The sequence below is a fragment of the Tachysurus vachellii genome, chromosome 21, assembly GCF_030014155.1.
Source record: "Tachysurus vachellii isolate PV-2020 chromosome 21, HZAU_Pvac_v1, whole genome shotgun sequence".
Taxonomy (NCBI): Eukaryota; Metazoa; Chordata; class Actinopteri; order Siluriformes; family Bagridae; genus Tachysurus; species Tachysurus vachellii.
The window spans coordinates 15,015,118-15,030,987 of NC_083480.1; the positions used below are offsets into that span (position 1 = coordinate 15,015,118).

Consider the following 15,870-nt stretch of genomic DNA (forward strand, 5'->3'; position numbering starts at 1 on the left):
TGGATGGATGGAAAAAAGCAAAGAAAAGATGTAAAGAATGGGGAAAAGGAAGGAAGGAAAGAAGGAAAGATGGAAGGAAGGAAGGAAATTAACTAAAAAGAATGATAAGATGGAAGGAAACGGGGGAAGGGTGAATAGCATGAACAAAGGATAGAAGGCAAAACAAAAAAGAAGGAGGTAAAAAAAAGGAAAGTAAACGGAGGGAAGGAATGAGGGAAGGAAGCAATCAGAAAAAGGGAAAATGAAAGGAACAGACTTGAATTTGTTCAGCTGTGTTTGGGGAGGAGTTCAGATCTTAACCTTTCCTTTAAATTCTTATTAAAGTAATTGAAGAAAATCTAACAATTTTTTTAAATGTAATAAAATGGTAGCTGTTATAATTAAATAACTGTGTCATGATCTTTAATGCTTTGTAAGTGTAAAAGTGGAGTAAATAAAGTGTAATTAAGTAAAAAAAAAAAAAAATAAGAATTAAAGCATGAAACAGTTTTTGTTTACATATTGTTGAAATTATACCCAGAAGTAAAGAAATATTGTTAAATCATTCTAAAGTAAGGTTAAATAACGGAGTAGAATTGAGCGCCTTCCACCTCTGTTCAGTGGGCGGAGGGATATCCAAAGGGTTTATTGCACTGAGGCCTGAGAAGGGGCGGAGTGATATCTCAGTGCAGGAGGGAAGGAGTTGGAGAAACTTTCCCCAAAAGTTACTGGAGGTGATCGGAGTCGCACTGCGACCGCGGCCGAGCTGCACTGAGGAAATACGGCACTGGACTAACGCCGAAAAAGACGTTTTGCATACAAACATTCTAGGAAAGAAAAAAAGAAAAACAAACCCACTCTATGAGGCTGCTTTTTCTCAAAGTGATCCCTGGGAACTTCAGTCTTTTTCTCGTTTTTTAAAAGGATGTATTATTGCTGACGCTTTCAACAGAGGAGATGGATAAGATGTCCACAAATATGAGGAATTACAGATTTTGGGTAGTGCTGTCAGTTTTGGGACTTGTGCAGATTTGTGAAGGTGAGTTTCATTACTTTTCTTTGCTGCATTTTTGAAAGAAAGAAAGAAAGAAAGAAAGAAAGAAAGAAAGAAAGAAAGAAAGAAAGAAAGAAAGTTGAAGATAACCTGCTTGCGCTCGCTGTGGATGCGATGGAAGAGCCGCTCGTGCTTCTCCTTTTGTGTGTGTGTGTGTGTGTGTATGTGTGTGTGTGTGTGTGTTGGCTTAGAAAACATTGCGTGTTTTGCCAGAAAATGCTTGTTAACCAGAAAAAAAACAACAACTTTAATTTTGTTACCATTGTTGTATGACCTGTACATCCATGTACACTTTCTATAAAGTTGCTTAGTTCATCACTATAGGTTGGGAATATACAACAGCAAGAATGCATGATGTATCTGTATACATTGCTGTTTAGAAATAACCTGTTTTAGTAATATGTAAATCACAAACTCTGTATTGTTTGTATGATGCGAGCATCCTGAGCGCTCGACTGGACTTTCGCACGCAGATGAGTGGAAGCTCTCGTGCGGCAGTCGCAAAACATGCATCAATTGTCCCATCAATCAAAATACAATAGTTGATTTAAATCCTGTGATTTGCGGTATTTACATTAAATATACATTCTCTTTGTGTTATTAGAGGAACACAATATACCCATGCGTAATGAGTACTTACATAGAAGGGGCAATTGTTGCAGCTGTATTTTCTTTATTCTTCTTTTTTGTTGTTTATGTTTTTTGTTATAAAAGTGTTGCAAGAAAGTAGCACTAACGTATTGATACTCAGATTTTCATGCACAATTGCTCTGTTTTGCGTTCTGACTATCAAGGAGACCGTGAGAAAATATTGCACCATCGTGAATAAAGCGCCTGGGGTGAAATCAGCAAAATGTTGAGCACCTGGGTTGCCAGATTGGAGGTGTTTTTAAAGCTATGTGCGCTTTAAAATATCACCATTTCACAATAAACAAGTGGAAAGTAGGATTTAACGCTTTATCAGAATTTTATGCAACATAGTATTATTGGGTTTGGAAACCTGGCGATCTGGCAACACTGATCATTGCTCGCTTCCACAATACGTTCACACACGTGGGTTTTAATGTGCTTCTGAAGCACACGTGTTACATGATCTATGTTGTTTGTGCTATAAAATTAGCTCTATATTAGATCTATATTGAAATGGATAAGAATTTAGGTCGATGATCTGTAACTTTGCCCCCTGTGTGTTTTACGAACAAAGAGCCATTAAGAACTGAACTTTGTATTGCGGTGCAATGAGGGGGATGGGAATCTGTCGGGGTAATATGCAAAAAAAATGTTTTAAAACAGTCAATTTTAGCACAGCATGGTCATCAGGAGTGCTACGAAAAGATATTATTGTTCTTTTTGTGCAATTTCACTGAATAATGCTGATCGCCCGTACTCACCTTAAACCTAATAAAAACCAATTACTAGACACCACGACGTATGAAATATATGACAGGAAGTGAAATGACTACATTTTTAACACAAATATAAAATAAATGATTGATCAACAGGCGAGAAGTAGCTTTAGTGGAACGTTGCTACTCCGGAGTCTTTGCGTAATGACGCACAAATTCAGCTGATAGCAGCTCCAACGCCTGAACCGTATTTGTTTTCACGCATAAATAAGGCTTTAATCACGTTTTGAAGTCTTTGTGAATGAATTTGAATGGTCCATTAACACACAGATAACAAGCTAAACAAATAAATAAATACAGTGGGTAAGTGCTGAAAGATCAGAGATCCGTAGCGCAAAAAAAAAGGAAAAAGCGCAATACAATATTAGCAACATTGCAGTGAGTGTGTATGTGTGTAAAATGTGCTTGTATGTTTTTTCTTTCCACAGGACTGCGCTGCATAGACATACACAGACCATGTGACAACGGAGGAATGTGTGTTGACTCAAGATGCATGTAAGTTTAAACTCTTTAAGGATGTAAATATGACAGATTTATTTTCATTAGTGATGTAGTGGGAGGAGCCGCAAAGACACAGCTCACATTAATAATTGCACCTGCTAGAGAGCCAAGAACCAGCTGTCAATAACGTCTGAGAAATAGCTCTCTATTACAAGTTTAGAACATTATTACTATTCATACATCAACCTTTGAGTTTTGTTGAGATTTTCTACTTAAAAACACATGACTAGTTCGTGTCTAACATATAAAAATGTGTCAAAAGAGAACTGGCTCTGAGGGACAAAAGACATACATCAGTGTCCTTTATTGAGTCTGCTGTTTTAGTCCCCCAGAGTGTTCATACACATGTTGTGTTTTTAGTCTATATTGCATCACCTCTAAAGCTTTTAGTTCAATAAATCTAGACAGCACATAAAAATAAAGCTGCCAATAATTATCTTTAGAGTTTTTTTTTTGCTGAGATTTCAGAATGTTTCATTTCAGAAAAGGGTTCTAGAAGAAATGTTTTAGGATGTTTTAGTATTAAAGAAAGCCAAAGAACCATTTTTGCTTGATGCTACAAATAACTGTATAATCTTTCCAGACCATAAAGGTTTAAATGTACTTTCTCAGCACCAACCAAAAGTGATTGAGTAACCACTAAATGGTTCTTTAGGGAAACAAAAAGGTTTTTGTATGGCACAGCTCTTCCTTTTTTCCTTTAAGTTTATGGTAGGTCAGCATTTCTGATGATGGAGCATCATAATATGTTTTTTTTTTCACAATTCTAGCACCATATAGATTCAATTTAGGACTCTTTTGTACTTGTTCAGTTTGTCGCTCTGCTGGAATACTGACATGTAAAACCAAGCAATGTTGGGTTTATTTATTTATTTATTTATTTGCTAAAGTAAAAGTAAGTAATTTATTGAGCCTACATCACAGTTTGCAGTTCAGGCGCTAACCTCTTCACCTTGCCTAACAGAATGTTTTGAAAAGGAAAGGAGTAGGTGCTAACGACATTAGCTGTTTCATGGGTACAGGTTAACTGTGGAGAATGAATGTTGCTGTTGTGATTTGGCCTTGGTCGTAAGTGTCAGATTGTGTATGAGGCTGTTGGATCCACTTGCAGCTGTCTTGGAAAGAAGGTTGGAATGTTGCCAATCTCAAGGCAACGGTTATCATCTTTCTTTTTTGAATTTTTTTTTTTTTCTTCGTTTTTGGCACAGGCCCTCATTCTCTGTTGTTTTATAGCGAACATGCTGTGTGGCTTTGAGGTGTTTCGGTCTGAGAGGCTGAATGGGTTGCCAGGCACAAAGAACAACAATGTTTCCCAAAGTCTTCTCATGTCTGCTAGATGACGCATGGGCCGCTTGCACCTGTCCACAAAATCTCAGATCCTTCAAGTGGCTGAATTTAGGAAAATAAAGCTAACACTCAACCTGCTGCTGCTTTGCAGTGTTTTGGAGTTTTGGGGTCATCCATTACCTCTGTTTCCCAAAGCTTTGTCTTCACTCTGTATGCTAATATAAAGTGATTGTTATCACATGAATGCCTGGGGCTGTTGTTTTAGCTTTCATGCCTGATTTGAACTAATGCCTGTGTGTGCATACTCAAGCTTTCATTCATGATTAGAGTTTTTCCGCTAGCACTCGTAAAAATATGGGAAATCTTGGTGGCTAAGTAGAACACCAGGCAATAGCAATTAAGTTATTGTTCAAAACCAAACACCCCACATTTACTTATATTGCACTGTATGAAGAATCCACAGGCTGCGGAAACAAATGAAATGGGGTAATGTGGTTATTCTGCACAATAAGATTTGCCCTCATAGTTCTCTTTTTTAGACGCTTTAATAAGACGTTAATTTAGACATTAACTCTGTAATATGTGCCTTGACTACTTGACTTCAAATGAAGTCTGATGTGCTAAAAGAATGTCCTTTAATCCAAAAAAAAAAAGGCTTTGATTTAATTAACATTTTACATTTGAAGAATATATGTGAGGTGAAATTTTACTTACACATAACATAAGAAAAGTCAGTTTACTTCAAAAAGATATTATTTAGAATAATTCTAAATTCTAAATGTTTCTGATCTAATGTTTAAACCAACAGGCATGCTGCAAGTCTTTTAGTGCATACTTTAATCTGTAACCCATTCGCTTTTTTTTTTTTTCTGTTCCTCGAGGCATTTTTTTTTCCTTTTCTTCTAAGTTCAGGCTTTTGTTCCTGGTGAATGTTGTATCCTCAGGCGCACTGTTATTACCTGGTTACTGACCAGCTCATGAAGAATGAGCTCTCAGTTTGGGTCAAACCCTGTAAGGTTATGCAGGCTCACACTCAAAAGGCAGGTGAATAAGCGTTTCTATGATTACATTTAATCATCTTGTCAAGATGCTTATATGAAAGTGAGGCAGAATCCAAAACCAGCACAGATCTGAGCAGCGAAGGTTCAAGAAATTTGCTCATACACCCAGCTTTTCTACGTCACCGTTAAAGAACGACTGCAGAGGAAACCGTATGCTGTATTAGATCTGTATTTTTGTAAGTGGACCTTCTAAAAGGAAGTCAGGTAGATAAAAGGGTGAGCAGTTTTCTTTTCTGTTATCAGATCTCAACTAAAGTTTAAGACACTCGAGCCGAAAGCACATAAATAGAATATGAACAACCAGCTCTGTCTTTTAATCATTACGCATCACACATCAGGTTGAGTGGAATTAAAACACGTAGGTGAATATTTAACAGGGTTTATAAACCTCCTTTGACCTGTATTCTGACTATTTGACCACGGAGACACGCTTGGTGTGTCATAACACGGTATGTAAGTAATTAAACTCCAAACTGAAAGTCATTATCCTGTAATGTGGCATATTTGTACCTTCAGAGAGGTGTGTTGTTTTTTAAGCAAAAGTTTCCACTAGAAAAGAGGGACAGTAAATGTCATACTACACAGAGATCGGTAACACGACCAGAGCGAGAGGCTTGACTCAGGAGAGCGGTCTAACTGGCTCAGAGACCATCGAGCTCACTCCACCACACCTCCTGCCCCTTTCTCTAGGGAACACGGCGTAACCAGAGATCCAAAACAGTAGAAAAGGACCATTTATTCTTTTAGATACCAACCTGTAACCTGGCACCACAGAAGCGGGAATGCGAGAAAAGAAAAGGGCAAATGAGAATGCTGGAAAAACAGGCAAACATAATGAATAAAGTCCAGGCAACTAGTAGTACAAATGTAAACTTGGCAGATATTTAGCGATCCAAATTACTATCGCTATGTTGAATTGTTATGTGTGGTTTTTTTTTAGGTTGTTTAGGCTTAAAGTTTACCTTATTTTTTTTCTATGCAGTCTCAGATGACTAATATTATGTGAATCCTGCCCCAGGACAACTATTGTGACTGCCCTAGTTATCATGCTACTTGCCTGCTTTCTTGATCTCATGCCAAAGACAAACCTGTCCTGCCTGCGACCTACCGTTTATGAAAATACCACTCTTCTTTTACTTATTTGTTTCCTTTCTCGCTAGAGTTTCAAGTGGAATCGTTTGACAGATTACAGAAATAATCCCTGAGTAACTTGCTCCCACAAGTGCTTGATCACAATAGTCCAGAATCGTACGGGTGGAGGGTTACTCTCAGGGTTGACCTTCTCCATGGGCCATCACCGTGTCATGGTTGAGGCTTATTTTGTCAAATCTGATCCCACAATGAAACTTTGAACTTGGATTTCACTTGGTGTATGGTCCATCATGTTTCAAGCACTTGTTGGTGCTGAGTCTAGGAATGTGAGTTTAGGTGAAGAGTCAGGAAGTCCCACTGGAGTGGCTGTTTCAGTGGCCCCCTGATCTCATCCCACCCCTGTGTGGAGTGCTTGCAAGCAAGCAGCGCTCAACTGTGGGATAAAGTCCCAGCTGAAGCAGCGAGATAATTAGGCAGATTGTGAGGGTGTCATTCAGAGAGGCTCCAGCTGGAGGAATAGGGGGGTGTCTAGGGGGTTGAGCCGGGATGCAGGGGACAGCTGGTGGATGTTGTGATGGTAATCCACTGAAGTCAGCCCTTTACAAAAGAAGAGTGGAGGGCCAGGTGCTGCCTTTGAGTGGCCTGCTGCCCCATGCCGAGACAGACAGGCTCATGGAGGACCGGAGGTGGAGGGCCTCTACGTGCACACACAGACACAGTGAAGAGATGTGGAAGCTCGTCTTACCAGACGGATGACGGCTTTGGTCACTCTCTTGCTAAGTCTCTAAGAAGTGTGGGTTGAAGATAAAAGAATGTCGGCAGCAAACCCACAAGGCGGAGACAAGCGTATTCTTTCGTCTCTATGTTTCTCAGTTTGAGAGTGAATACTGTGTGTTGTTCATGGTGGTACCCTGACCTCAGTAGTAAAGCGAGTCTATAAATTGAGGATCGGTTTGACGATCCGTGGAATTTCTGTGTCTTGAGAACAGATGGATCTGCCCAGAGGCATTGAACAGACACTGCTTGTTGACATAAAATGTCTTACATGTTTATTTTTAAACCATAATAGCTGCCGTTATTTCATTATTGCATTTTATGAGTTAGCTACATGTAATCCAAACTGCATAACTTCAATAGAACCTTCATTGCCTGCTCATTAAGACACAGTTTTCTTCATGCAGCTTTTTTGCTGCTTTCCTTTTGATGGATTAAAGAGGAATGTTTAATAAGATTCCTCGTCTCCGGCTGTCTCGAGCACCGTCCAGCAGAATGCTTTGAAGAATATTTCCGAGTCTGTGTAACGTGTCGGATTTGATACAGTCATATAGGATTGTACCGATATTAGTTCGCAATGATTTTATGTAAAGATTGAATCAACCGATCCGGCGTAAGCCGCACTCTGATTTGATGCACTGCGAGACCATATGGGTGGAAGAGTCTGTAAGAAATCTGCCTTAGTTCCCAGGCTCTAGAACAGGAAGTGATGACTTTTCTTGACCCATCTGTTTTACTTATCCCCTGTCTGGCTCATCATCTCACTGGCACAAATGGAAACGTCCTTTTGTGCGCCTGAGTGACATTTTTAATATCAGTAATCCAGTACTACCTGATCAACGATTACTGCTATAAACTGCTATGTTACAGACATTAGACACTTTCCCAAAAACCCAAATTCCATATATAATAAAGTCTAATATAAGGTACTCAAAACTGTGGTTAATGTGAATCACTCACTCACTCTCTCACTCATTTTCTACCGCTTATCCAAACTACCTCGGGTCACGGGGAGCCTGTGCCTATCTCAGGCGTCATCGGGCATCAAGGCAGGATACACCCTGGACGGAGTGCCAACCCATCACAGGGCACACACACACACTCTCATTCACTCACGCAATCACACACTACAGACAATTTTCCAGAGATGCCAATCAACCTACCATGCATGTCTTTGGACCGGGGGAGGAAACCGGAGTACCCGGAGGAAACCCCCGAGGCACGGGGAGAACATGCAAACTCCACACACACAAGGCGGAGGCGGGAATCGAACCCCCAACCCTGGAGGTGTGAGGCGAACATGCTAACCACTAAGCCACCGTGCCCCCCTTAATGTGAATCATGTTGTTTTTTTAAATAAAAAAAATGAATGTAAGTTGTGTGCAAGACAAATGTAAGTTGTAGGATTTATCTATAATTATCTTGCAAAGTACTAATAAAAAAGAGTTATTGAATTTCTTGCGAAACGGTCCCTCCATCATTTTCATTCCAAAGCATTTCTTTTTACTTGCTTATTCATCGTTATTTGTGAGATCGAGTAAGCAAAGGGAAACAGGAAACAATAGGTAATGGTGAAAATATCTCGTTGAGTAACACGAAAATAAAATGTTGCGGTCGAGAAATAAATGATTCATTGAATGGTTTTACAGAGCTACTATTTTAAAAGAGATCTGTCCCCCCCGGTTTGTGCCATTATTGTCAGGCCCGACCATTTCTGAAAGTTCCCAAGGAACTGGTCCATTTTTGTGTGGTGGGGTGGGTTTTTGTGGTGAAACCCTTCGAAGAATGTTTTGGAAGACCTCGACTCTATGGTGCATACGATGTGGTTATGGTTGCCTTGTTAGCAATAGGAGAAATTCCGAGTTACTCTCAAATCCTCTCAAACGAAATGTAATTATAAACGCAACAGCGGAGATCTGTCCGCTATCCTTTTTTCTGCTTGTACATTCAGTGCTTGTTTTTTTTTTTTTTTTGCCAGTCCTGCTATCAAGCATCATTATCATTATGACACTAAATAACACAACCGCTCCCTTCCAATCTGAGCCTGATCTTTAAAGTAGACATAATTGTCCTGGAGCACAGCTTAGGTCGACAAGAAGAGAAGCACAGATTTAAGAATGGACTGGTTTTGGATGCAAGGGCACTACGTAGCTGGTTTTGTGTATGCTGTAACGTTCCTTTAATGCTTTGCTGGTGGAAATATCAATCAATAGGCATGTTGTTCGCATTGTTAGGCCCATTGTTATGGACAGACCTTGGAATTTCTTTGGGAAGATTGATTTTATATTTTATTTGGTTTTGACTTTGATGTCTAATTTAACCATGCATACAGAAGGCTAAATTTTGGTCTCGAAACCGTTCTTATGGAACCCTGTCTCCGAAAGCTCCCCCTCCTATGTCTCTCCTCACCCATGGGTTACTGTTGCCAGGCTACAGCTGAGGTCTGTTGGTCCGTATAAGAACGGGCTTGAAAGCCTGCCTGTTTGGGTCATTGCCCCCCTCCCTCCTTACTCACACAATGGGATTCTGACTACTTTAGCTCTTTTATTTGGCCCACAAAATGCTCCCCTACCCCCACTTTGGTTCCTCTATGAGAAAAGGGGTGGGTGGGTGGTTGTGTGGGTGTGAGTGGAGGGGGTTCTTGTTGGCAGTGTGGTGTCAGTATGGGCTCTTTACAAAGGAATTGTGCTGCTCCCCACTTGTAGAGTTTGGGATGGGGGTTGTTCTATGTGCCAGACATTGTAGCAGACCAGGTTTTGTTAATATTTTCTCATTTAGGATTTATTTTTTTTTTATTTTTTATTTATTCATGAATATTTAGGTTCGAAGACAATCTAATCTAACACAAAGAGAGTAAAGATAAAATTATGCTGCACCATGAGAAGCTTTTTTTTACCAATGTGTGCCATATGTGCTTATTGTTTTCACCTTGGTGTGGGATGCTTAGCTTGGAATACCTGGGAGGACTGGAATCTTTCCAACAGGAATTCTCCCATGCTTAGTGGTTGGCAGACCATGACTGACTGATCTGAGCTCTTATTTGAGATGAGCCGTCATGTTTGCACCCTCTCATCTACAGTTGCCATGACCTTAAGTTTGTATGGACTACTGCTGGGGAGAGTGGTGTTCAGTTACCTGCCCTGTTGACCTAGGAGCAGGAAAACCAGCATAGAGTTCCCATAAGGAGTGGAGTCGACGATATTCGCACACGTAAATCATTTAGTCATCATCCTTAAAAACCTTTTAAAGATTCATCACCTCCCGTATAACTACTTTAATCCAATTTATATCAATAATTTGTTCGAAGGAATGTCTGTCCTTTCGTTACATGCAGTAAAAATGTTTTTTTCTTCTTCTATTGTACAAAAAAGTGTAATTTTCAGGTCAGTTTTCTTTCGCTTTTTCCTCCAGCAGTCCCAGAGGAGCAGATCAGGTTTGTAAGTCTCAGGTTTGCACACATTTATCAAATTTCTCTGATTAAGAGCGCTTATCTAGGATCAACTCCTTCAGTACATACAATCGTAGGGTGCAGCATTGTGAGACAAAAAAAAAAATGATCCTACACTCTGCACTCTTGGTCACAGGAAGTTGATAAACATTACCCAGTGTTCATTTGAGTGTGTGTATTGAGTCATACTCTTCGCATGGAGTTACTGTGGTTGTGATTGTTTGTTTTTTCATTTCATTGCATCAGTGTCTGAAGTGGTTTGTCTTCTACTCAACAAAACTATCGGTCTTCTACGTTAACCTACTTTTATTGACAGACCAAATATTATCATGGGTGGTGTGTTGGGAGTGTACCAGCACACTCACATGCATGGGATTGCATCAGAACAACGCATAAACGTCTGTGTAAATTTTATTAAGAAGACATAACAGCGCTGTTGTTTTGCGCGTAAGTCTCAGCGAACGGCAGCTGGAGCTGTGCTGACAGATGTGGACAGATGTAGAGAGAGGGTCAGTGCTCAGATGCAGCTGGCGCAAGTTTTCAGGAGTGTTGTAATGTGCAGAAATCATCATCATCTCTTCCCACTCTCTAGCCCAGTACCACACACGCTTCATCAGGGGTCAGGTCTTTTAATCCGTCACGTTACCCACGCTTCATATTGTCTTACACCTTTTTGAAAAACTACAAATACCCTGAAAATACATTTTGAAAACGATTTAAAAAGCTTCCAGAGTTTTATGCAGTCGAGAGAACGTTTAGAACAAGCATCCATTTCTGGTGAAATGGGTTTCTAGGTTATGTGAGAATACATTTTACTCCACGTTGTAGTAATAGCATGATAGACACGACCAAGGTTGAGACAAAAGAATGTGTGTTTTGGCTGCCTTACTATGCTTGAGGACAAATAACCTATCCTTTCCTGTCCTCCCTCCTGTGGCTGCCTGACCAATATCGGCACATTCGGTTCATATCCACAGGCATTCTTCAAGGATCACAATCCAGACACTAACTCTAAAATAAACTAAGTCTAAAATTCACTTAAACTCTAAAATTTACAACAAACCTGGTTATGTTTAAAATCCAAACACACATTCAACACCCAGACGGTTTCCTCCAAAGAACTTCCAAATTTCTCTCTATATTACTTTAATTGTCAGTCTACAGTTTTATGTTGACTTGTTAACAGTCACCAGTTGTAATAAAGATAAACAGATTTTCACACATTCAGCATTTTACACGCACACTAACGAGATCCTCAAAGGGATCGAGAAGAAGAGCGATTGCTGCAAAGACGCTGATGCTTTTTCAGTGTCTTATACCGCCATTGATCAGATTTAAAAGAGTCGGAGTGTCTAACGGCATGCTTGTAAAGAAATCTTGGTGAGCGTACCCTTCCCCATCCCTCTAAACCTTCTTTTGTGCAGAGACCTCTGCTCTGGTTTCATTTTTCCAGTGACACCAGAAATTCCAGACATAGTTAATTTGCCTCTAAATAAACCCCGCCAAGCCATGACAAATAGCTGAGGGGACGAAGGGTAGGGGCTGATTGGTGGTGTGTCAGACTTGCTCGTTCGTCTGTGAGGTTGCTGGGGCAACAGGGATCTGGGATTCGATGATAGGGTAACTGTTTTCAGAGCAGGAGACAGAGGATTACAGGAAGTATGACATGACATTCCCTCTGTATTCTCTCAGACCCTAGCCCACTGCCCAGCTATCTCCTCCACCCTACTTTGAAGACATTCTAGCCTAAAACAGACACCCCACCCCCTAGCACCTCAGCCTTGCAAACATTATCATCACAATCAGACTGCTGACCTCTGACATTTGACCTCCCAGCATGTAAGAGGTTTTATAGGGACTGCAATGCTCCAGGGGCCTCAAGAGAAGATGAAGGAGGAGGAGGAGGAGGAGGAGGAATAGCCCTGGTAACTGACCAAGAACTCCTCCTTTTGCAGCATTGCTGCTCTACAGCTCCTCCATCAGCTGTCCAGTTCAAATCCTAACCACTGGTCATTTTGGAAGTACCATCTAGCCAGATGTGGGTTTTTCCCCACTTCCTTTCATAGCCTTACAGAGGAGAAAAAAACTCTAGAGAAGTCAGGGCCGGTCCAGAGACCCCTAGAGGCCAGATGCTCCCTGGTAATGACCAGCCTTTTTCATAGTCACAAAAAACTACCAATCAGATGAGTATAGGGGAGGAGCTGCAGGTCACAAAGGAAGGCACTAAAGGATGAGATAGCTTGGAGTAAAAAAGTGGCCTTCCTATAACAGAGAGCAGAGGAAAAGCCATTGTTGTCACTGCCCAGGAGTTTGGTTTACAGTGAAAAGAACCCTGAGGGCGGGAGATGAACAGCCATAACAGGCCTTGTCGTCAGCTTCAAACGGCCTGTTTGATGTGGGCACCCATCCTGTAGCGGGGGCTCCCTGGGTGAGTGTAAGGTTACCCTTCGTACACTAGGCGACCTGACTCAGCCCCCAGAGACGACCTTTAAAACCCAAAAGCCGTTTGTGTGTTATCTCGCCCGTGCAGTTTCAGGTCACGCACCGCTGTCGATCAAGATACTATACAATCACAATCAAAGCCATGAAACAGAGAATGGAATGAAGCACTGAAAGTTCTTTACAAAGCAGTTTAACCAACATCTAATTTCTATAGCATGTTCTCTTTGGTCATTTGAGTGGCTTCTTTTACTTGAACAAATAAAGCCTTGTGCTGTATATTAGGCTTTTGTTGCATGCTTGTCTTGAGAGTAAAGTAGGTAAATCCTGCTGGTAACTGACTGGTTTGTTTGAGTATTTAAATAGCGTTTGGCTATACTGTGCAGAAAGAGAGAGAAATACAGAGAGAAATAGCACAGCTATTGGGGGAATTTGGAGAGTAGGATTGTTCATTTCAGACAAGAACAAATATGCTACATTTGTCCCAGCGCATGCAACTGTCTGTGTGTGTGTGTGTGTATGTGTGTATGTATGTGTTTGTCTTGACATTCACCAGTTCAGGCAGTATTAATATACACACTGAGCTGTGGTAATGAAAAAGGCTGACGGTCTGTGTCGGACCTCGGCAGGGCTGTCACTGAGAGGTGAAGCTCCTTACTGTATAAAGAAATGCTTTTTGCTTGCTTGTCAGGTCTTTCACTGTCCCATCAATATTTATCTCATATTCATCATGCTCGATTCTCAAGGTGCCGGCCCGGGTACATTGGAACAATGTGCCAACACATGGACCCATGTCACCGCTCGCCATGCCTTAACGGAGCTGCGTGCAAAAGTCAAGTGGCGAACGGTATCTCGCAGTATACCTGTGTGTGCCACAGAGGCTTTAGAGGTAAACCTAAATGCAAATGTGTGAAGAAGTTTTTGCACCACTGTTGTATTAGACACTAGATATTCACTGCATCTGAGTAATTCTTTGTACTGAGTAAGTATGGTGAAGTATATTTTAGAACATGCTAAAAATACACTGTGAGTTAATAATAATATTTCTGCATCACTTCTTTCCACATCCAGTCTTGTGTTTTTTTTTTTGTGTTTTCTTACTGCAAGATTTGTGAAAATCTTTCTTTAATCTATATAATTCAAGCTTTCTGTCTCACTGCGTATGCACAGGTCAGGACTGTTCTCTGATCGATGCCTGCGCAACAAGCCCATGTGCTAACGGTGCCCGTTGCACCAATTGGAACAACCATTACAACTGTTCGTGCCCACCGGGCTACCAGGGCAAGAACTGCCGCAACGACATCGAGGAGTGCCGCAAGCCAGGAAAGTGCTTGAACGGAGGCAGTTGCGTGAACACACATGGCTCGTTTCGCTGCGAGTGCCTTCCTGGATACAGTGGACGCACATGTGAGGTGCTTACTCAACCCTGCGCGCCATCTCAGTGCCTCAACGGGGGAACCTGCCATCAAACCGGGGACCACACTTATGAATGCGCTTGCCTGCCAGGTACAATGAACATGCACATGCACTTACACTCCCACGACTACATTCCCACACTCGAGAACATCCTTACCCTCTGGACTTTCAGGACAATTTTCCCAACCATTGCTCCTGTTATACTATGCTTATGGGTCAAATGTCTCCCTCCTATAAATAGCTTTAAGAAAGGAGAGAAAGAAGAAAGTGGGGGTGCGAGGAGAAGCAATGGCTGTTTGACATCAGGGAGGAATTTACTTTATGACCCTCTTGCGATTCCTCTAGGGAGCAGACAGGAAATGGCCCTTGCCAGAGAGGAAGTCATTGAAACTATGAGCGAATCTAAAACAAGCAAAAACAGCAGGGAGGGCGGCCCTCACTTCGGCCGGTCTGATGCTACTGTGGGAACTGTCAGGAGAGAGTGTAAACACTCCAACACCCACTAGACCTTTTAACGTCCTGGCTAGTCATCGTTGTAGTGTCTGAGTGAGTTAGAGTTATTAGGTGTGACCTAGGAGAGGGCAAAATGTCACATATATCACATCATGGTACTCGACCACTGCTTACATTTGTAAGAGGTGCTGATTTACATGAGAGTAGAAGGTTGCACTACAACCAGAAACAAATTTAAGAATCTGTTACATTATACAGTATGTAAGTGACACGTGTCTGTAATTTAGTGTAGTGTTTTTTTGTACATTCATTCATTCATCTTCTACCGCTTATCCGAACTACCTCGGGTCACGGGGAGCCTGTGCCTATCTCAGGCGTCATCGGGCATCAAGGCAGGATACACCCTGGACGGAGTGCCAACCCATCGCAGGGCACACACACACTCTCATTCACTCACGCAATCACACACTACGGACAATTTTCCAGAGATGCCAATCAACCTACCGTGTATGTCTTTGGACCGGGGGAGGAAACCGGAGTACCCGGAGGAAACCCCCGAGGCACGGGGAGAACATGCAAACTCCACACACACAAGGCGGAGGCGGGAATCGAACCCCCGACCCTGGAGGTGTGAGGCGAACGTGCTGACCACTAAGTCACCGTGACCCCACCTTTTTTGTACAGAGCTTTCAAAAATAAACATTTTCACAAAGCAGTTTTAGAGAAACCCGGATATCGATATAAATCCCGAATCTCCAGACGCAATACCGCTATGAAAAATGAAAAAATCCTGAGACGACATAAAGAAGAAATCATGAGAGGAACCAGACTCTGAAGGAAACCTGTTCTCTTCTGAGTGACATCAATAAAAGAATGACAAATTATTACTCTTCTGCTATTGTATATTATAAAGTCAAACAGTACTAAGTGTGATGAATAGATCAGTACCCAAGTCCCTGG

General features: G+C 41.4%; 1 protein-coding gene across 1 annotated transcript in view; it reads left to right on the forward strand.

The window, feature by feature from the left end:
• Positions 1–681: 681 nt before the first annotated feature.
• notch3 (notch receptor 3) overlaps positions 682–15,870 on the forward strand; it is a 34,588-nt gene continuing 19,399 nt past the window's right edge. Inside the window, exons 1-4 of the mRNA XM_060857442.1 lie at positions 682–1,018; positions 2,868–2,934; positions 13,788–13,930; positions 14,212–14,547. Coding sequence (XP_060713425.1) covers positions 937–1,018; positions 2,868–2,934; positions 13,788–13,930; positions 14,212–14,547 — 628 coding nt within the window. The 5' untranslated portion in view covers positions 682–936. The remainder of the gene's footprint in view (positions 1,019–2,867; positions 2,935–13,787; positions 13,931–14,211; positions 14,548–15,870) is intronic.